The 22,133-nt window shown below is 42.1% G+C and overlaps 1 protein-coding gene across 1 annotated transcript in view; it reads right to left on the bottom strand.

The window, feature by feature from the left end:
* Nucleotides 1-1,558: 1,558 nt before the first annotated feature.
* MYRF (myelin regulatory factor) overlaps nt 1,559-22,133 on the bottom strand; it is a 121,389-nt gene continuing 100,814 nt past the window's right edge. Inside the window, exons 17-28 of the mRNA XM_063289202.1 lie at nt 21,824-21,896; nt 20,946-21,037; nt 20,108-20,176; nt 19,311-19,391; nt 18,182-18,270; nt 11,272-11,430; nt 8,995-9,291; nt 7,375-7,462; nt 6,635-6,709; nt 5,066-5,171; nt 4,219-4,293; nt 1,559-3,302 (exon numbers count right to left, since the gene is read on the bottom strand). Of these exons, the coding sequence (XP_063145272.1) occupies nt 3,216-3,302; nt 4,219-4,293; nt 5,066-5,171; nt 6,635-6,709; nt 7,375-7,462; nt 8,995-9,291; nt 11,272-11,430; nt 18,182-18,270; nt 19,311-19,391; nt 20,108-20,176; nt 20,946-21,037; nt 21,824-21,896 (1,291 nt within the window). The 3' untranslated portion in view covers nt 1,559-3,215. The remainder of the gene's footprint in view (nt 3,303-4,218; nt 4,294-5,065; nt 5,172-6,634; nt 6,710-7,374; nt 7,463-8,994; nt 9,292-11,271; nt 11,431-18,181; nt 18,271-19,310; nt 19,392-20,107; nt 20,177-20,945; nt 21,038-21,823; nt 21,897-22,133) is intronic.

Here is a 22,133-nt window from a genome sequence, read left to right as displayed (position 1 = left end):
AAGTGATGCCCCCACGCTATATTGCTTTATCATGGCATTAAAAAAAGCCAACAGGCACCTCACAGTATTTTGCTTTGATACGGCAAGCCTAGGTTCCAATTGCTTTGCAGGTTGCTCTTGGGGGAGATTAAGGCTAAGGAAATTCACTGCAATAAAACCATCAATGGCAGATGAACAAAACTTCCTTACTGCTTTTTAAGCATTTCCTTTCATCTCCTATGGCTCCCTGATAAATGCTTACATGATTAAATGGACAGTGTCCCTAGAATAGCTATAAAAGAAAGATTTTCTCTGGCCTATGATTTCCTTTTTCTCTTCTTGTTATTCTGAGTGCACAGTGTGCATATATAGGGGGAAAAATCCACCAAGACTCCAAAATCATTTTAAAATGTTCAATATTAATCCTCTATTCTCCTTTACTTTGACTCTGTCCCAATTATGTCCAAACTAAAGCAGCTGAGGAGGAGGAGATAAAAAAGGAAAGAGGAAAACAGAACAGTGGATGAAGAGAGAAGCTGGTGCTATCAAGGATGGCCTGGAGAAGTACAGGCTACAACTGTCTTCATAGTAACTGAAGCTCTTGTCACTATGGCTGATTCAATTCTGCACTGAAACACAAATCAGTGCAATCTTTCAATAAGCAGTGCTTAGCAGTGCATCCTTATAGAGGTTTGCTGAGGTCAAATTCATTTCATTCTGTTACTCATCAGTAAGTGGTGAGCACAGGACTGCAGCTTAAACTGATTTTTTTGACCAGAGAGCCTTACCTAAAGTATGTATTATCTTCAATGTTTAAAATCCATAGTAGTGACATCAATAAATTACAATTCCAGTTTGAGTTATGTTATCTAAAATTAAGTGCCCAAATAGTATGTATTAAAGATCAGCTTCACACCTGCTTGCAACTTAGATCCCTTATCACTATATACCAAAAACTGATCGTGTTATTCTTTCTTGTGCAACAGTGCCTGCTGGTGGCGAGTACTAGCAATCACAGCTATGCCATTCTTTACAAGTTTGTGGTGTTTGAGGTGGACCAGACTAAACCCTCTCTATCTTCTCCTCCCTGTGTGATCAAGTGTATCCTCACTGCTGCCAGTGGATAAGAACACCCCCAGTTCCAGCCCGCTGCTATTTTTCTTTAGGAGCTACTTTTGGGTAGACAATAGGCAGCATCCTAAAGAAAGATGACGGTGATTAATAAGGCATTAATTTTATATCCCACTCGTAAGTACCAGTCGCTTTAAAGAATACTGGGAGCTATAGCTTTGAAGAACAGTGAGACCTGTACATTACTTTGTGAGAAGAGGTTAGCATATATATGAATACTGTACATCTATTAGTAGTGTCCTCATAAAACTATTCTTAACTATCAGGTTTGTCTGGGAAGTGTGAATTTCAGCAGAGATATACAATGAGGGATACGCAACACTGGTAATGGCCTAAGAACTTGCCTACCTGGTAATAGGTAAATTAATCATGTGGCAGTTCCACCAAGGAATGCAGCCACACTACTTCTGTTTTTCACAAACACACCAGTACTTCTTTAAAAAAAAACAAAAAACCACCAACAGCCAAGGGGCTACCTTAGTAACTTTTACTACAGTAATCCAATTTAAAAGCTGGCAGTGCTGGGTTGCTGGAATATGCCAAAGGCAGGAATGCTTCTTTTCATATATTCTTCATACAGCAATTTAATTCTGGTTGAGAGAGCTGAACCAGCAGCTTAACTTCCTCATCAGGTCACTTCCTTGTTCTCCACGCAACTGTTCTTGCTCCTACATAAAATTTAACTATTTTAGAAAGAGCCAGGGCCTGAACCAACTAACCCTTTTGTCTTTGAATTGACGGCAAAAGACTGATACGTTGACAGTTGTGCTCATACGTCTGACTTATCCCGGCCCCTAATTCAACATCTTGGCTCAGAATGGCACTCAGTGTGGGCTCAACTTTGGTTTCCTATGAGACACAAAGCCAGTCAGCAATTGACTTGAATGTTGGCTGCTGCTGCTTCTCTTTTTTTGGTGAAAAAAAAGCGGTTTAGCAAATTAAAACCCTGTAACAGTAAATAACCTGAAATATGAAGGAGAGTCAAAGCCAGGAGTGAAGGAAAGTGTTTTGTTTGTTGCCTCACAGAGACCCCTTAGGGATAAAAAAAAAAATCAGTGTGGATATTTTTAGCATTTAGAAGGTACATTCCTTCTTGGGGCCTCCTTTCTTCAGCTTCTGGCACAAGGGTTAATACTATGAGTTCTTCCATATTCTCTTTGGGACAAATGGATTTTTGGCAGATGCAGATAATGGGATTTAAAAGGTTTCATCAATGCTATTATGATACCAGCATTGTGGAGTCCAGTTGCAGAGCCCAGAGGTTAATTTCTCAAGTATATTTTGATAGAAGAGAGCTAACTTCTTGAGAAGCATCTTCATCCAGTCCTGAAAAGAAGGCACTTTGGGTGCAAACGTGGCCTGCAGAGTAAGACTCGCAGAGTGGCTTTTGCAGGGTCCATGAGGTTCGTTGTCTGCAGAATACAAATCTATAGTAAACTAGACGCAGGAAGAAGTGAGCGGTAAACCCCATAGCTTTTCCATTGGTTATTGCTACTGAAAACAGCCCTGAATTCCAGTGTCACCAGGATTTCTGCCAAGCATAGCTTTAAAGAGAAGCATCTGACTACCAGCTAGAAAGCTGAAAATTCCAGTGTATGACTTGCAACACATCCAGATAGAATTCCTTTTCAGACAGATCCAGTGTTTCCATTTTAGAATAGGACTTCCAACATGGTTGGTAAGAAATTTGCCCTAGAAAGCTGCTTCATTAACTCTCTGGGCACCGAGATTTGTTTCCAGCCAAGCCATGTCCTTCAGTTCTGAGGTGTCCAAATAGACTGAACACGAGCATGGTCAAGTCTAAAATTTTAAAATCCAGTGTATTCACAAGACAGAGGAATTCTAGTATCCTAGAGCAAATCACAAAAACAAATGCCTCCCTATTTCCATGTTTTGCTTGTGGCAGCACTCCTCCCCAAAGTATGGCATTCTAAGGTTAATATCCCTCTGCTAGGAAGGAACCCAAGTTACTCAGACCCAAAGGGAAGGGCTTGCAGATCAGAAGCAACTCGTCAGGGCCAGGCGTTCTCTGAAGAGCACATTCAGTCGCAGGAGTCTTTGGGCCCATTTCTGCTTCTGTCAAAGGGTACTGGTGCTCCTGAGACTCACTCACAGAGCCAGTAGAACTGGAAATAGTAGTCATTAAAAAGAGAGCCCATCTGCTCCGCAGGGGTGCTGCAGTTAGCTTGGCCCTGGGAGGAGAAAATGAAAAAACAAAGTTTGAGAGAAATGATATTTTTTTTAATGAGAGGAACTCAGATCTTCTTGAGGGGATCCCAAGGGTTTGCAAAGCAATTATGGGAAGCAATTTGTCTTTGGGGAAGCAATTTGTCTTTGGGGCAGCAGACCACAAACAGTTGGTAGGATCATTAGCTCAAAAGTATTATCTCTTTGGGAAAAATGCAAATGAGTTCAAATTTGACTCTAAATGAGCTCATACTCTGAATGGGTCCCCTTAGATCACTGAAACTGCTCTCTGATTTTGTGATGAAAGGGAAATTTTCTATTTGTTGTCAAGGCACAGAAGCCTTTATACTGATATCTTGTGTCCCTGAATCAGACTTCCCCAACGAACTCCAGACTCTTCTTTCAAATCTGCTCCCTAAAAGTTCAAATCTCCCCTCTATTTGCTCCCACACACAGGAAGTTACATTAGAGCAAAAACAGCAATCCCAGTACTTTGGTCGGAAATTTGACAGTGTTCTTAAAATCTCTCGATTAACTCCACAGACGTACATATTTCTCTCTACTGAAGATTGAGGCTAAAAGGAAATAAGCATCCCTGTGAAACCTAGAGATTCTCCTTCCAATGGACACCAAGCCACTTCTTATCTATCCGGGGTTCACTAGGAGGGGCTATAAATATGGGGTACTCACACGATCCTTGTACACATTTCCTCATGTGGATATCATCCATACACTCATCCACCTTATTTGACTTTGGAGCTTTCAGCTCTCCATTCACCCAGTGCCCAAATTAATGTGATGCCAGAGGGAGATTCATTACCAAAGGGCAACTTCATTGTCTGTGTTGTAATTCTTCTCTCCAAGAACTAATATGCCATACAAATCTATGCTAGAGAGGACGTGGCAGGTATTGATACTCACAGGCCTAGCTAATCGGAAGTGGTAGGTAAATTCCTGGAATGGCATCATAACCACAGACCAACGGCATGTCACTCCCTAGGGAAAAAAGAACAGTCGATACCTGGGATGAAAGGAAGCTGCTGCTGCTGCTGTTTAATACTGCCCCATTTCCCAGGCTGTCAAGGTGAAGTGAACTTCCTTTGTTCCCTGCTCCCGCTTTCTAGCAAGAAACTGATGTTAGAGAGCGGCAGGCAGCAAGGTACCATATACTGTATACTCACAAATAAGCCAAGAATTTTAGGTGTCAAAATACACCCCCAAAATTGAGTTTGGCTTATCTGCAAGTATATAGCAATACTTTTTAAAAGTACCTGTATATCCTGTATATGCTTGCGGATAAGCCCATCTGCGGATAAACTAACCCTCAAATTTTTAACCAAAATACCATGAAAAATGGATAATCCGTGGATTACCCACAGATAAATCAATTGTGAAAATTAAAACATACGAAAATTTTGAGGGTTGGCTTATTCACAGAGGGCTCATATGCAAGTATATACAGTATATTATTTTAGCCCGCGTCTAAGCTGTTACATTTCTATTCTGAAAGGGACAAGGGGAGAAAAGGGCAAAAGAAAGGAGATGAGAAGAATCAGTTTTCCAGTCAGATTTTTAAAGAGCAGGTTACTAAAGAGCAATCTTTAAGAAATAAAGGCAACAGTATCTGTTCCGTCTTAAAACTGAGATCTAACTACACAACAAATTGAACGTCTGAACCTGATTTTCTATTGTGAACAAAAGCTTGGATGCAAATATGTTATCGAGCAGGTATGCACCTATTCTGTGAGATACCTTTAAAAAAACATACCTGAATATCTGTTGCATTAGACAAGCTGTCCAGGTCATCTTCAGTGTGCAGACAAGGGCTCTTGGATATGAGATTACAAAGATAGCCAGATACAGCTGAGGAGGCACTAAGAGGAAGGAAAGAAACAGAAAGCATCTAGTTTAAAGCAACAAAGATGAGTTGGTCATTTTCAACACTGCTTTCTCTTGGCACTTGTAATAGTATAAATGCCACTTATGGCCTATGAATTCATGTTCTCACCTTGCTGTGAAATATTCTTTCTCACTTTGCATATTCACCCACCAAAGATACAGGACTCCTAATTGTATACCATCACACCAGACTTGAACTTTGAAATGGAAGGAATGCACCCTAATGTTGGGGTGCGTTCCCCCCTCTTCTTCCTCCCTCACCCTTTGAAATTTCTCTCCAGAGTCTTTTCAGGGGTGCTGTTAGTTGCAGGCAGGAAGAGAAGATGGAAAGTCTTTGATTTGTGCTACAGCAGAAGGCAATGTATTTTAGGCTTCCAGGAATAATGGAGCTATGTTTTGTGAAGTTATTTTGAACAAATCCAAACCCCGAAAGTGGTAGCTGACAAGCCATGTCTCTAATTTCCCCTTGACTTTCTAGGAAACATCTTGAGAGGACGTGTTAAAAACAAACAAACAAGCAATAGTATGAGACCCCCTGACCCAAACTGCTCTGGTTTTCCAGGTCAAAAAGTACAGACAAATATCACAGTGGAGAATTCTCTTGAGTGGGGCACACAAAGGAGCAAAATGGTCTTTTAAGAGCACAGGGAGGTGCCTTGCACTGAAGTAGCATCACCTGGCCCATCATCAGATTAGGCAACATGTGGTGCTCCGGATGCTGCTGAATAGCTCCCAGTGGCCTATCCACTCTGTGCTGACAGCAGTTTTCTCATGTTTCAGAAGCAGGTTTTGTTGAGGCCAAACTGGAGAGGTGAGAGACCAAACCTGATTTTTTTTCACACAGAAACCATTTGCTCTGCCACGGAGCGACAACACACACAGACTTCCTCCTGGCTCATGCTTAGCTTCTTATCTTCAGCATGTCAGGGTATGAAATACATGGCATCCTCCCGAGGTATCACTGACAGATTTTAATTTTTGACTGTGGCCATTTTAGGGCTATTGCAAGAAACTGCTCTGTGATTATGGGATGAGAAGTGGCACAGAAATATAAAGACGAGCACCACCGCAAAGGAATGAGCAGGAGTGTCACAGCCTCACCACAAGCCCCTCCACCATCTCCCTCATGACTCAATACTATTCTCAGATGAATAATATTGAGAATAGGATTCTCAGTTTGTGAAACGATAGCAAATATCACATTGCTCTCTAGTATTTATGCCATTTTGGGATTCTCCTTTCCCAGTCTGGTTCCCTATAAATGGCTTATCCTTTACAACAGCACATAAATAAATTTATTTATTTAATTTACATTTATTTATTTATTTATTCATTCATTCATTCATTCACTGCCCACCTCCGCCTCATGGGGGACTCTGGGTGGTTTTAGACAGTATTCCTTGCCAGAGCCCCTCCTTTCCCAAAAGTTCTTACTTACTTCATTTCCAAGGTAAGATTTGTGTTCACTGACGTAAACTTGCTGATGGGAATGCGGTAAGTGATATTCCCTGTCCTGCAGGCATAAACAGAAAAGGCTACACCACGAACTCTTGCTCATCTTCAGACTTTCCTGCTGTGCTTCGTATGTATTCCCTCAAATACAGTTCCATTGTTCACCACTGATAACATGGCAACCAAGGTGCATGAAAAAATCCTAAATTGGTATATTTAGTTATCTGAATAACACAGTTTTCTTCCTAGGAATCTGACCTCTAAGAACCCGCAGTCTGAGCTATGCAAAAACCTGGAAAAGCAATGAAATGCCTACAGTGGAAGACTGGAGTATAAAATTAACTGAACTTTCAGAAATGGCAAAGCTGACCCGTTTGGTCAGAGAAAAAACAATACTTTTTTGAAAGCCTGGAAACCTTATATGGACTTTCTGTTGGAAGAAGAAAAAAAAATGTATTGATAATTTCTGGATTTGGAGATTAAAAATGGACAAGAGGTTGGGAAAAGTTTAAGATGACAATTACTTGACAGAAAAAAGGACAGAAGCCATAAATGTATTTTTTTTCTGTTTAAAAAAATTCTCTTCTTTCTCTATTTCTTATTCTCTATCTTTGTTCTTGTTTATTTTGTATATTTTACTACACTGACAAATTCTAATAAAATATATTACAAAAAAAAAAGAACCTCCCGTCTATCAAAGCTTATGGCTCCTATGCTCTCACTTACCTGCAATCATCCCCTGTAGCACAGACCTGGGGTAAGATGACCACATTTGTCTCCAAAAGTGACACAGACTGGAGCACAGGAGCTGTTCCTACAGGACAGAAATGATCAAGGTGGAGCAGGATGTTACTCTGCATAGGAAGTTCCTACAAATGCCAATCATCCTGAAGAGAGGGGTTTAAGATTGTGATCTACTTCTAACCATATGTATTTCTGTCTACAACCAAGTTGAAAGGAAATCAGACAATTTGGAATGGGATTCACAAACCATGTCTGCTAAGGATGTCTGCATGCCATCACCTCACAGAGCTTTACTTGCAGCATAGGACACAAAAGGAACAAGATGATGACCCCGCAGTATAGCCAGGGAAGATCTGTCACAAGTGGAAAAATAACAGGTGCTCTCTAGCAGGTTGGATATGATTACATCAACAGCTTTCCCCATCCTGTAGCCTCCAGATGTCTTAGGATGACCATTCCCATATTCCCAGTCAGCACAGTTTGAGAAAGGAAACTATGCTAGCAAATGTAATGGCTGGCAGTAATGGGGAAGTTCTGGAGGAGAATAAAGAAGGAATAATTAAGGAGATGCCTGCACACAGTTAAAACATATGTGAAGAATCTGCAGCTCAAGAGCAAATGAACCAGCCATCTGAACCGAAATCTTTCCTGCATGCCCATCGGCAGTGCCTTCAAGTTAGTCTTGATTCTTGATGACTGCCTGGAATGGTCCCTGCAGTTTTCTTGGCAAGACTTTTGGAAGTGGTTTGCCATTGCTTCCTTCCTAGGGTCAAGAGAGAGTGACTGGCCCAAGGTCACCCAGCTGGCTTCGTGCCCAAGGCAGGACTAGAATTCACTGTTTCCCGGTTTGTAGCCTGGTGCCTTAACCACTACACCAGACTGGCTCTCTCCTGCATGACCACAGCCCAATGATTAGTCAACTGGGGAGGGCCAGACTGCAGTAGGGAAGACGAGGTGGTTTGCATGTGGGAACAGTGTGTGTTCACAGGGGTGAAGGAATAATTGAAGGTTGTATGTTTCTGCTTGAAAGTGGTGGGTGATGCACATGCAGGTTCCTGCACACATGCAAGACACAAGGGGTAATTGGGCTGCTGCTGCTCCTGGCCACACACTGGACTAGTATGAGGGCTCTGAACCATCTATTACTGCATGTTGTCCTTGGGGCAAGAAACTTTTTCCTTCTTCAGGTAAACAATGCCTGTTTATTTATTTAATTTATATGTCTGCCCATCTCATCTCTGGACCGTATACAAGGTTAAAAACGATGGTTAACCACCCAACCATAACATCCAAGATCACAAATAATAATGCCAACTTATAAGAAAGCAGCACTAACTGGCAGAGTTTGCCCAATCTCCTGGCCCAAATGCCTGGGGAAAAGCCAGATCTTTAATGCCTTATGAAAGGCTAACAGGGTTGGGGCCATCTGAAATTCTGGAGGGATGATGTTCCAGAAGGCAGCCACAGAGAAAGCACAATTCCTGGGTCCAACAAGAAGACACTGTTTAACATGCCCTCCCTGCTAGATCCAGTGGGGTTAGCAGAGATGGTGGGAATCATCTCTACTCCCAGGTAATCAGGGAGAATGGGAAATAGGTTTACCATCATGCTTGGTGCTTGCGATGCCAGGCTCCTTAGCATCTGGTTGGCCAATGCTCCGTCGCTGCCGTGCTGTCTGATCAGGAGGGAAACTGTTGTGTGTGAGTTGGAGGTTGGCAACATATTTGGACTTGCCCTGGATATTGGTGAAGAGGGAGGAGGGGCTGGCATTGGGACTGCCAAAGCCCCGTGATCGGTCAGCCATCTTTGGCCACTTTGCGTGGGAAGTTGTCTTGCCAGTGACCCCCCTCGATTTGGCTTTGATGTTTGTCATTGGTAGGAGTGACACGAAGCTTTGGTCTGTGAGGGCAGAGCAACAACATAAAAATTAACAAAGCTAATTTGAGAAGGGACCAGATATCAAATGGACAGGTAACAAAGAGCCTAAGGGGTGAGGTCTAGGGCAGCCTAATTCTCAGAGGTGATAAACCTGTGACTAGCTTCTAATGCTGTAGACACACATGGTTGAATTCTTCATACCAAACCAAAAAATCAAATCCCTTTATATACTAAATTAGCAAGTCAGAGAAAAAGCTAGCCTAAAACCATTATTTTCTTCACATATTAATTTTCTACAGGGAGAAACCTTAATTTTTAATGTAGATGAAAATTCCCTTATGAGAGTCTCCATGCATTCTGAAGTTTTATTCAGATTTTATTCAGCTGGAGTTTCTAAAGCAAATATAATTCCATATAAAAACATCTTTGCAGAAAATGGCATCTGTAAGAACTGGTTTGCACTAGGCAACTGATGGGAAAGCAAGAATTATCAGTTAAATTATCCACCTGCACTGAATTTACCCCTTTCCTTAAGAATACCAAAATCATACAAGCCATCCTACAATATTTAAATATTCCTGTCCATTCTATTCTGGAAGAGAAATCTAAAAAATCCAAAAAGAATGTAACAATCAGGTATAAGTAGGGAAGCAAGATAAACCTTCCTAATGGAATGCTCTTGAGATATTGACAACCTGAATGCCCAAGGAATCCAGAAAATCGTGATTAAAACAAAATTATTAAGACCCCCCAAAAGTGATGCTTTGAAACTGGTTCAATTTGATGTAAATAATGATGCTAATATGGCTTCATCACTCAGATTTTTTCTCCTTCCTTCTGCTAGGTGAGGAAAGTAGAAAAATGTTCATAGAAAAAGGATGGAAGTCCACTTTATGCTAATTTACCTGATGAAAAAAGCTCTTGGCATTAAATGTTGTTGCTTAAAACAGTTGACAGCCTTTAAGGTACCCTAATTCCTCCTTTTCTGCTGTATCCAATTAAGACATCTGTCTTTTTGTACAAGTAGCTACAATATTTATCTAAAAAATTTTTTGCTCTGAATGTAGATAGTTTAGTCCCAGACTGTCAGGTATACAAACATCCTTCTAATAACCAAATGTGTCAAACAACTAGTGGAAAAGTTACTATTATGCACCCACATCCTTGCACAATTGTTAGGCATGCTCATTTAACTAAGGAAGTTATGGAAGTAGCTGTGGTGTGATAGCAGAGAATTGTCTGTTTGGTAGTAGATAATGCGCCATTTAACACAACAGTATAGCAGATAACTACCCATTTGGGAAAACAGTGTAACCAAATGGTTCAGAAAAACATTCACACAGAAAATGAACTGAACCTACAAGACATATGGTAATCCAAATCCCCCCCAAAAACAGGCTCTACTTCTGTGCATTCAGGACAGACTAGATGAACATGAACTGCTGAAACTACAGCATCATCTTGGGGAGGAAAAACAGTGCTTACATCACTGTTTCATGGCTGGCTGGGGAGTTCTGGGTGTTGAAGTCCACACCTCTCAAAGTTGCCAAGGTTGGGAAACACTGGCTTAGATGCTCTGCCTTTAATGGTATTGACCAAGAGATGCAATAATATCTCCTATCCAGAGTGGTTAAACATATATTCAGAGTCTGAAATTTTGACACTTGCATGTGTACTTTTGAAATGTCCTACCTATCATCCTTGGAGGATGGAGTTAATCTCTCCTCTAATCACACACCGATCAACATATCAACATATTTCCACACCAATCCCTGCAAGCAATTGTGTGCTTCCTATTAAATGACCCAGACTGTGGCCAAATTCTGTGCCGTAGCAATGGCAGTCAGAAATCTCTGGTTCTGAGTATACACAGGCATGCTTAGCTTGTGCTGCGAGTGGGCTTTTATCTTAGATATTTTTCATTTTAATGTCATTTCCTACTTTCGGGTCTATGACTATAAATTCTTAAATAAATAACTAGATAGGACCAAATGGCTTTACCTATCCGGTTGGTGGCAATTGTAGTGGTCCCAGAAGTTCCAAGAGAAGATACATTGTTGGGAACAGAAGAGCAGCAGGTAGAAAAACAAGGTGGGTTGAAACAGACTACTATGTTATAGGCAGGCAAGGCAGAGGACAAGTCAGGCACATGGGTTGCAGCTGTAGGAAAAGAACAACACAATCAAGATCAATTGCATCAAATCCAAAACAGCACCAATTAGCTTCTGGCACTAAATGCCTAATTCACAACATTATCTTTGAATTTATCTTTTCTCTCAAGCAGTCACATGGATTGACTTTGACCACAGCAGAAAACCAATCTTCCGGCGAACAGCAGAGCCCATTTTTAAACAGAGCTTTATGTTAGTGCATCTGTCAGATTCCCTGATCAAAGGTTTCACAGAAACCCTTATCAGGACATCTCCCATTGTGTCATTCTCACAGGTTGCAGGATGGGAAGGAGGTGGGAGGGGGTTTGCGAAGGTGGAATGTAAGGGATTATTTTGGCTATAAGCACATCAAGGACGGGAGATGGAGATATGGTAGAAATGCCATCTGATTGGGAGGGGGAGTGACACGTTTCGTGGGAAAGGGAACTAGCTAAGGGAATGTAGTTTAAAGTAGGGTTTTGGCGGGAAGTCTTTATTTGCAGCTTGCCTTCTGTACTATTCATTACGCTTCAATAAACCAGTTCAGAGAACTCCAGTTTCTTGACTGTGTGTGTGAATGCTTGAATGAGCAGGTGCTGACATTAAGCTGCGAATCCATAAGTCGGAAACTCTTCCTGAGATAGCAATCAGCTGAGAGTTAACGAACCATGCCTAAGCACAGGAAGTCCTGGGCAAAGCAGCCATCGCCTCTGCCATCCTCGGAGAGAACCGTGCTGTATGCTAAAGTGGCAGAAGAGAAAATTGAGACAGAGGAGAGTTCGGGGAGTGGAGACAGCGAGTGCAAGGTGGAAACCCGGCTCAACCAGATGGAGTTGGAAAGCGCCCTCCACTCCTTAAATTTTGTGACAGAAGCCCGGACACCGAGCGTTATTATTGAAGAACCACAGGTGGCACCTACTCAGGTTGGTGCCAGGGAAGTTGAGGCAAGACCTCCCCCACCTGTGGATGCACAAATAATAGTGCGAAGCCTGGGGTCTCAAGGAACCATTCCAGATCCTAATGAAACGTCCCAAGACATCCTCAATCTGGAAGCTAGAATGTCTGCCATGGAAGTGGTCTTACAGCAGGTATCGAGAACTCTGGAGACCATACCCGTTGGCAGAAATTGCGACTCAGCTGTCGAGAGCAGAGTCACCAATCGGGCGAGGGAGACGACGTACCCTAACCCCAACCAGAGATTTCAAATCGCCCATGAGACACAGGCGGAACAGACGCCACCAAGAAAGCCAAGGAGATGGAGGAAGAGCGCTAGCTGGTGGGGCAACCCAGGGCACAGCCCCAAAGGACATCCAAGTCAAGTTTGATGGCGACCCAAGGCAGTTGGCATTTTTCCTGACCACCGTTTCCATATACATGAGAGAGTATGGCTCATCGTTCCCCACGGAGTACAAGAAAGTTAGCCAAGTGGGTGCAGGCTCAGAGGGCCGGCTGCTGAGTGGTTTGTGCAGTTGCACGATGCGAGTGCCCCAGAACTGGGTAACCTGCGGCAGTTCATGAAAGCCCTGAGGGACCAATTCGAGGACCCACTGGATAAGATGAGAGCAAAAACCGGAATCCAACAGCTTAGGCAAGGGGGTCAGACCGTGGCAGAGTATGCCATGGAGTTCAAAGCCCTTGCTGGAAAAGTTATGGACTGGTCTGAAACCACTAAGATAGACTACTTTAAGGGGGGCTTGCAGCCAGAAATCCTTAGATGGGCACTCTGCCAAGGAGATCCCCCCCCCCCACTTTGAAAGATTGGATCTGCCTTGCAGGTGAGGTTGAGAACACCCAGTACCAGCTCCACAGGCAGCTTTGGGCTCAAGCGATGGGAAAAAAATACAGTAGCGCCAAGTCAATTTCCTTTTGCCCAGCAAAGACCTTTCCGGGAGAGGGATGATCGGAAAGACAAGATCGGAAAGAAAGGCGCCTGTTTCAAGTGTGGGAAGGATACACACAGAGCAGCAGAATGCCGGGACACCATAAAAGGAGCAACTAAACCAACCAAAACCCCACTGCCCCGATGCAAGGCAGCAGCTGCAAGTGCCCTGGATCGAAAAGACCCCAAATGGGAACCTCAACCAGACTCTGGAGAAGACTCTGACCAAGAAGTCTTGGAGCTGGTGGGAAACAAGTTTCACCTGTTCTAAATCGCGCCCGTGGGCAGTGGGGACTCCAGGCTGCAGCGCACCCACTTCTGACACTGATGACAAAGAAGACCCTTTGGTGGGTGATGATCGTCCCACCTTAAGGGTGAAAGTAGAGTTAAAAAACTTACAAACCAGAAACAAAGCCATTTTGACTGCAATGGTAGACTCAGGGTGCACCAAATGTTTAATACACCCTGCCCTCGACACTCTGAGTCTTAAAACCAAGAGACTAAAAAATCCTATTATTTTCACACAAATGGATGGGTCTGTTGCCCATGGGGGCCCCGTGGAATTCAGGACTGAGACATTAGCCATGCAGCTGGGGGGCATAAGGAAACCTTGCAGTTCATTGTAGCCCCTATTGCCAACTACTCCATCATACTGGGGCTCCCGTGGCTTAAAAGCAGAAAGCCACAGATCGATTGGGACTCAGGTGCTTTATTGTTTAACAATGCAGTTGGTAAATTTTTTTCTGTACCCCAACTGGGGGGGGGGGGAGGTAGCTGGAACCCTTCTTAACCGCTCCCTTTCACCTGAAGTCTTGCCACAATCTGGCATTCCATCTGAATATGCAGACTTTACTGATGTGTTCGAAGAGAAAGAGTGCGATCTCTTGCCTCCGCATAGAAAAACTGACTGTGCCATTGAAATAGACCCAAAGGCTAAACTACCAAAGCCCAAAATGTATGCCATGTCAGAGACTGAAAAAAATGTCCTAAGAGAATTCATTGACAAAAACTTAGAGCGTGGGTTCATTGAGCCTGCCAATTCACCTTTGGCTGCCCCTGTACTTTTCCGGGTGAAAAAAGATGGCTCATTAAGACTTTGTACAGACTACTGAGGAATAAATGCCATCTCAATTACAAATCAATATCCCCTCCCCCTAATGAAGGACATGCTTTCGCACCTCTCCAAAGGGAAAGTGTTTACCAAACTTGACCTCAGGAAAGCCTATTTTCGAATTCGCATTCGGGAAGGAGATGAATGGAAAACAGCGTTTAACTGCCCTCTTGGTTCCTATCAATATAAAGTTCTCCCCTTTGGGTTGGTAGGGGCTCCTGGTATCTTTATGCAGTATGTCAATGAAGTCCTTCATGACCATTTGTACAAGGGAGTTCTGGTTTACCTGGACAACATTTTGATTTATTCTGACAATCTCAAGGACTATGTTAAACTTGTGAAAAAGGTTTTGTCCAAACTGAGGAATGCTAAACTTTATGCCAAACTTTCTAAATGTGAGTTCCATAAATCACAACTGGACTATTTGGGCTACCATATATCCTCAAAAGGTGTCGAAATGGATCTTGCAAAGGTCCAGGACATTATGGGTTGAGAACCCCCACACACCTACCACCAGCTTCAAAGTTTTCTCGGTTTCGCCAACTACTATCGAAATTTTATCCCCCAATTTGCTCAAATTGCTTTACCTCTCACTGACTTATTAAAAACCAGGGGGAGGGGGGAAACCTGCAAAGTTACCTCTCCTGGAGCCAAACTTACATGGACTTCTGCCTGTCAGGTGGCTTTTGACAATTTGAAACTTTTCACCCGTGAACCTATTCTCGCCCACCCTGACCCAACTCAACCTTTCATTGTGCAAGCTGATGCTTCTGATTCGGCTCTTGGAGCTGTGCTCCTGCAAAAAGATGACACAAGTTTTCCTTGTCCCTGTGCTTATCTTTCACGCAAGTTTTCTGACACTGAGCGTAATTGGCCCATTTGGGAGAAAGAGGCTTTTGCTGTCAAAACTGCTCTTACACACTGGAGGCATCTCTTGGAGGGTGCACTTTCTCCTTTTGAGGTTTGGACTGATCATAAAAACCTCCAAACCTTGCAAACTCCCAGAAAATTGAATGGGAAACAAATTCGCTGGGCTCAGTTTTTTAACTGTTTCAATTTTACCCTTAATTTCCTTCCTGGTAAAAAGAACTTTTTGGCTGATGCACTTTCTCACCTCCCTCAATATCATACAGCACAAACACAAGTTGTAGACACTATTTTCTCAAAGCAGCAGCTTGGAATGGCATGCGTAACGCGCAAACAAGCAGCAGCCGGGAAAGTGAAAGCTCAGGCTGACTTAAAAGAGGAACTGCTTCAGGTGCTGCCTACTGATCCCTGGCTACAAGGTAACAAGGCTCAATTAACTGAAATTGACAATGTCTGGTACTCTAACAGCAGAATCTACATTCCGGAGTCTCTTCGCAAAACTGTTTTGCAGCACTCCCATGATAGTAAATCTGCTGGTCATTTTGCCTTTACCAAAACCTTGCACTTGGTCAGACGACAATTTTGGTGGCCCTCCCTTCGGGCTGACGTGCAATCATACATCACATCATGCCACGTCTGTGCCCAAGCAAAGAGGAAGAGGGGGGGGGGAACCGCAAGGACTGCTCCAACCGGTAGCCTCCCCACGGGCTCCCTGGAAGGAGATAGCCATGGATTTCATTGTGGATTTACCTGAGAGTAAGAATAAAACTGTAATTTGGACTGTCATTGACTTATTTTCTAAGCAAGCTCATTTTATACCCTGCGCTAAAATTCCAACAGCTCAGCAATTAGCCAAACTATTTCTCACGCACATCTACAAAATACATGAGTGTCCCACACGTGTAATTTCTGACAGGGGCATCCAATTTACTTCTAAATTTTGGCGCTCATTTTTAAAATTGATTGGGGTCCAACCATCAGCTCATCTCACCATCCGGCCACTGACGGGGCGACTGAACGAGCTCAATCTACTCTAGAGCAATTCCTCCACTGTTACATTAGTTTTCAACAAGGCGATTGGGTGGACCTTCTCCCTTTTGCTGAGGTTGCATACAATAATGCTGTTCATCACAGCACTGGCTTTTCTCCTTTCCGCATTGTCTATGGTCAGGACTTTGTTCCTATCCCTGAGCTCCAGCTGCAGCCCTTGCCTGATTCTTCTGTGGCAGACTGGGCTGCACAGATCTCCACCAATTGGCCTGTCATCCGCCAGGCACTTGATCACAGTCATGAAACTCAAAAGAAGTTTGCTGACCGTCACAGACACCCTGAATGGAATTTCAAGGTGGGAGAGCTTGTTTACCTTTCCACCAAATTCTTACGCTCCCAACAACCTTCGAAGAAGCTTGCTCCCCAGTTTGTTGGACCGTTTCCCATTACTAAGATTATTAACTCTGTGACTGTTCAATTGCAATTACCCCCCACCCTAAAAAGACTTCACCCTGTTTTTCATTGCAGCTTGCTTAACCTGCACCGGAATGCTCTAAGTGGCATACGCCTACATTGACCCCTCCACCCATCATGGTCGACGGCCACCAACATTTCGAAGTTAAAGACATTCTGGACTCTTGGTTCTTTCGCAAAACTTTACAGTATTTGGTTCAATGGAAACATTTTCCTGATCCTGAGTGGGTTAATGTGTGGGAAGGACACACACAGAGCAGCAGAATGACTGGACACCATAAAAGGAGCAACTAAACCAACCAAAACCCCACCGCCCCAATGCAAGACAGTTTCTTGACTGTGTGTGTGAATGCTTGAATGAGCAGGTGCTGACAGCATCTTTACCAGTAGTATTTTCTTGTATGAATCCTAAGGGAAATCAATTATATTTCTCACCCTTGAATCTCCAGGTGAGCAGTCCAGTGATACAACATATTTGCACAAGAGGACTCAAACATGTAGCTCATCTAGAATCAGTCTCACACCATGTTATCTTACACTGTTGTCTGTGTTCACGGCTGAGCCAATTTATTTCTAGCTAAGCTGTGTTATATTTGAAGTCGCAGTAAAACTAGTCTTTTCTTTGAAACTCTGTGGGTTGTGGGTAGTCTATCATTCTATAGTTAGTCCTTGATTAACTACTGTCCTGTTTAACGACTATTCAAAATTATGAAGGGGATAAAAAAGTAACTATAGTTACTTGCAACCAGTTCTTGCACTTACAACCATCACAGAGTCCCGCAGCCATGTGGTCACCATTTGCATACTTCACAGCTAGCTACCAACAAGCAAAGTCAATGGAAAAGCCAGCAGTAAAATCAAAAGTTGTGGTCATGTGATGTCTCACTTAACAACTGCAGGTGATTAGCTTAACAACCATGGTGGGAGTGACATTGTAAGTCCGGCACGGTCATGTGATGTTTTTCTTGACAACCACATTGCTTAGTGACAGAGTTGCTGGTCCCAATTGTGGTTGTTAAGGAAGGACTACCTGTATTTGCAGGAGCACTTGCCCTACCCTATCTTCTGGCTCCCAAACTTCAATTACACTAGCAAGTTTTTCAAGGAAAATGGTGGCTTGTTGCCTTTAGAACTTCCCCTCATAGGATCTGCTGAAATATGAAACAAGGACCTAGATGAGGAGAAACAATGCAAGGCATTTAATTTATCTCCTTTTTGTGTGACATGGGTAGGAAGGGATTTTTGTTTGCAGATTAGGACAAGGCAGTGATTATATTACATAATTTAGTGCTTGTTCTCAATTTTTCAAGGTTAGCCAAAAAAAAAAAAACAGATTGTATTCAACTTTTTTTTTTTGAGGGATTGGGAATGGAAGTGATGGTTTGAAGCTGTCCATAGTTGGCTAAAGTACACCCGGGGATGGGAACAACTGGTACCTACCATGCTCTGAAGGGGAAGCATCATCAGGGATATTTGATGATGCAGCAGTGGAAAATGTCATCTGATCTTTATCTATGATCTGACTGGACCTAAAATGGAAAAAAAATGCAGGCATGAAATTTTGATGTAAAACAGAAACAGTCATGTATAGCAAAGGAAAGAGATGGAATTAGGTAGAGACTACGCATGAGGTCGAATTTGAAATCTGAAGATTTAGAACATATTCCAAAAATAAAAAGGGGCAGAAAAACAGGATGGAAAGCAGAATGACTGTCCTTAATGAATACAGAACAAGCATATGAGAATACTCTGACAAAGTAACAAAGGGTGAATGAGCTAATCATTCATTCATTCATTCATTCATTCATTCATTCATTTATATTTCAAATTTCTATCACCGCCCATCTCTCCCAAAGGGGGACTAATCATTGCTTTAAATCAATTCCAAACCCACCCCTCTCCACTGGAAAACAGAAAATTCTTAGGATGACACTGCAAGCATAATTCAGAATTTGATAAATGGCCCTGGTTCCAACCAAGCCATGATTCTCCCTGGTCTGCTAGCTGTTCGTGTTTTCTACCTGATATAACCTGTTTATATTATTCAGCATATTCAGCATAAGCATATAACTGCACATTGCATTCTGCAAGCAAAGAAATGTTCCCACGAATCTGAGAGCTGTTTCTTTTCCTAGTACAGGGCTAGATCCGTTACATTCCATTAAATGTTGCTTGGTTGACTATACCTTCAGCCTATGAGTTTGCAGTGAGAGCTTTATAGCATCCTGTTTTCAGACTGACTGCAACCCAAACCTATTTAGTGAAATAAATTTTATTAAAATATTGATGATTTCTTGCACTTAAGAACTGCACTTTCAATCTTCCTATTTTTCATGTTATATTTTGTACATTCAAACTAGTCATGATTTTAATACATCATTTAAGCTTGGGTTTAGTATACCAATTTAAGCCCTACAAAAGCTCTTTCCCTGTCAGCCTTTGTTGAGGACAAGGAATACTAAAATGCAGATAGATATAAAAAGAGGGGAGAATGCATAAAAATACAAGGCTGCAAATTTGAAAGAATGGGACAAATGTATTGCAGCATATTGAAAAAGTAGGACCATACCATGGACAGAGAGCAACTGGGACGCCAGGACCTCTGTGCTGAAAAAGAGCCAGAAGGCAAGTAGTAGGCACAGCAAAAGAGCTACAAGGCACAGAAAACAGAGGAGGAAAGGAGGAATGGGACAACCAGGCAAGAGAAATTGTAACAAACAGCATTTGATGGGATGTGTGGACAGGGAGGGATTGGGGGAGATAAATAAATGGAGCAAAAAAGATGCAAGCAAAGGGAAGGGAAAGAGAAAAGTCAATTTAGTAATTAACTTTTCACTGTGAATTATTCAAAATACATCATTTCAAACTGGTATATAGCTAGGACATATGGACAATTATATAAAATAGTGCAGGTTCTAGAAACTGATTGATGACTATTTAGAACAGATCCTAAATATGATTGTATGTACAGCAGTGTGCCTGTACACATTTCATTGTGTTCACTGGTTCACTATGTACATCTGTTATAGAATGTATAAATTGCAGCAAATTCTAAGAGGAGGTAGTCATGAAAAGAAATATCCTAAACATATGCACAATCTCAGTTGAAAACATTCAAAGTCATAGGCTGGCAGGGCAAGGTAACAAGTGGGATGCTGGCACTCAGCTGCTGATGCCTATGCTCAGTACCCTTTACTGTCTTGATTATTCTTTTGTCATCTCAGAATGGTAAGGCTGGCCCCAAACACCTGCAACAAAGATTCCTGAAGACTCCCTCATTTCAGATAAAATATGCAGAAGAGGGCAGAGGCTCAAACAGGAGCCCAATTACTTTTCAAAGCATATGACCAGAGAGAGGGGACATACCCTTCAATATCCACAAGGTCTTCCTCATTGCGGTAGCTCAGCACATAGAGTGTAGACATGGACACCACACTGGGAAAGAGAAAATACCAAATAAAGTTTCTAAAAACAGAGTTTCTGTGTTTCAGATGGAATAGGAGCCCTATGCTAACAGGCTGTATTTGCTTGTCACTTATATTCATAAATATAAGTGACTTGGATTGAAAGGGACTTCTACTCCACAGGTTTATTCCTGTTCTCCTTTTCAGTATCCATAAAGCATCCACTGGCTATAACTGCAGTTACTGTAAAGAAAAGTCCTACATTTCCCCAAGAAAAACTGGAATCCCATGGCCCAATTCAGGATGGTCCCATTTGCTTTCCATCTTTTCTTAGCTCAACCTGTTGCTGACACTTACTCAGTTTTGGAAAACATTACTGCCTTATCCTGAAAACACTGCTTTTTTTAAAGGTTTGAATGAGTTGTGTTCTTCCAGCTCCTTACTCTGAAGTGCTAATCAAAGTTTTGCTCAAGACTGTAACTCTGAAGAATTGGCAATCAGTGTAGCTCTATCAACCACTGCTAGCTTGCTATGTTCTTATTTCATCATTAAAAATGGATATTTTGCTACATGGGATTTAGAATGGAGATTTTACTTAGTTTTACACATTTCAGTCTAATTCTCACTGACAAAAGCATTACACTGAACAAGGCAGCTTGTTTTCAGATGAAATAAACTGATGAAAATAAAATAAGTCTCTTTATCTACTCGCCAGCCAACAGGCCTTCTCACACATTTATAATTCTGGATGCTGCACTAATCCAAGGAGTGTGAAGTTGCCCAAATGTGCAGTCACTCACCTGAATGCCATGATGACCACCAAAGCAATAATGGTACCTTGCAGAAAACGTTGGCTGATGCAAGCTTGGTCTGTGACTCCTTGTGTAGGAGTCTGCACAAGATACAGACAAAGGGAAAAACCATGTCAGATATCTGCTTAACAAATTTAGTTTTGATCCCTATCTTGCTACTGTTGCTTTGTCACCTTGGTAATAGCAAATTCTACTTTCTACAGAATCTCTGGAACAGTTACCTAAATCTCCCCAAGGAAAAGCAAAGATGCACAAAGGAGACTTAATTAATTAATTAAAAATGTTGCATTGACTAAGGATTGGCAGAGCAACATGGAAGAAAGGCAAGTATTTTGTTTGTTTGTTTGTTTATAGTATTTTGTTTGTTTGTTTGTTTATAAATTTATTCACCGCCCATCTCCACCTCATGGGGGACTCTGGGTGATTTTAAAGCAGAAGTGACAAATCACTAAAACAGAAAGCTGTTGGGTGGAACAGGAATTTGAGCACTAGCTCTAGAAAGAATTTCAGATCAAGAAATGTATCAGTTCTTAGCCACATCAGCTATGAATTTATATTCATAGCTGATGAAGGTAATTTACAATGTGAATTTATATTATTTATAAATGACAGAGGATTAGCGTATCAACATTTCCAGAACAGGCTGGCATTTGCTCCACAGTGTCATAAGCATGCTCAACAGACATGACATTGTTCAGAGCTCAAACAAATCTTTTGCTTCCATATCTTCAAGTACCACACGATTTGTACAGTAGGAGAATCAGAGAATCAGCTCCTGCATCTCCTACCAAAGACCAGAATATTCCAACAATATTACGTTTAATACAGAAAATCAAGACACGTTACACATCTTTGTAGAGGGTTACCTTGCCTGCCACTTTGGGGGACCTCTTTTTATGCGGAATGCTTTCTGCACGGCTGAACTGACTCCCAGCTTGGCTGCATAAAAAAGAAAGTTAGAATGCATCCAAATGAGCATTTTTTTTCTTTTATTAACTTCTGCCCTCTCATTCTTTCACTTCCAACAGTTTTTCAACAAAGCAGCATGTATGTATATTCCACATACATACATGTAAACTAACAAAATACATGCTCAGAGACACACAGAAATATGTACTGCAAAAAATGGGGCTCTGACAAATTAGAGGAGGTCTGTATTTATCCAAAACAGAAGCA

The sequence above is a fragment of the Candoia aspera genome, chromosome 1 (assembly GCF_035149785.1).
Source record: "Candoia aspera isolate rCanAsp1 chromosome 1, rCanAsp1.hap2, whole genome shotgun sequence".
Classification (NCBI taxonomy): Eukaryota; Metazoa; Chordata; class Lepidosauria; order Squamata; family Boidae; genus Candoia; species Candoia aspera.
The sequence above is the reverse complement of the archived record's forward strand: the minus strand, read 5'-3'. Positions and strand labels throughout refer to the sequence as shown.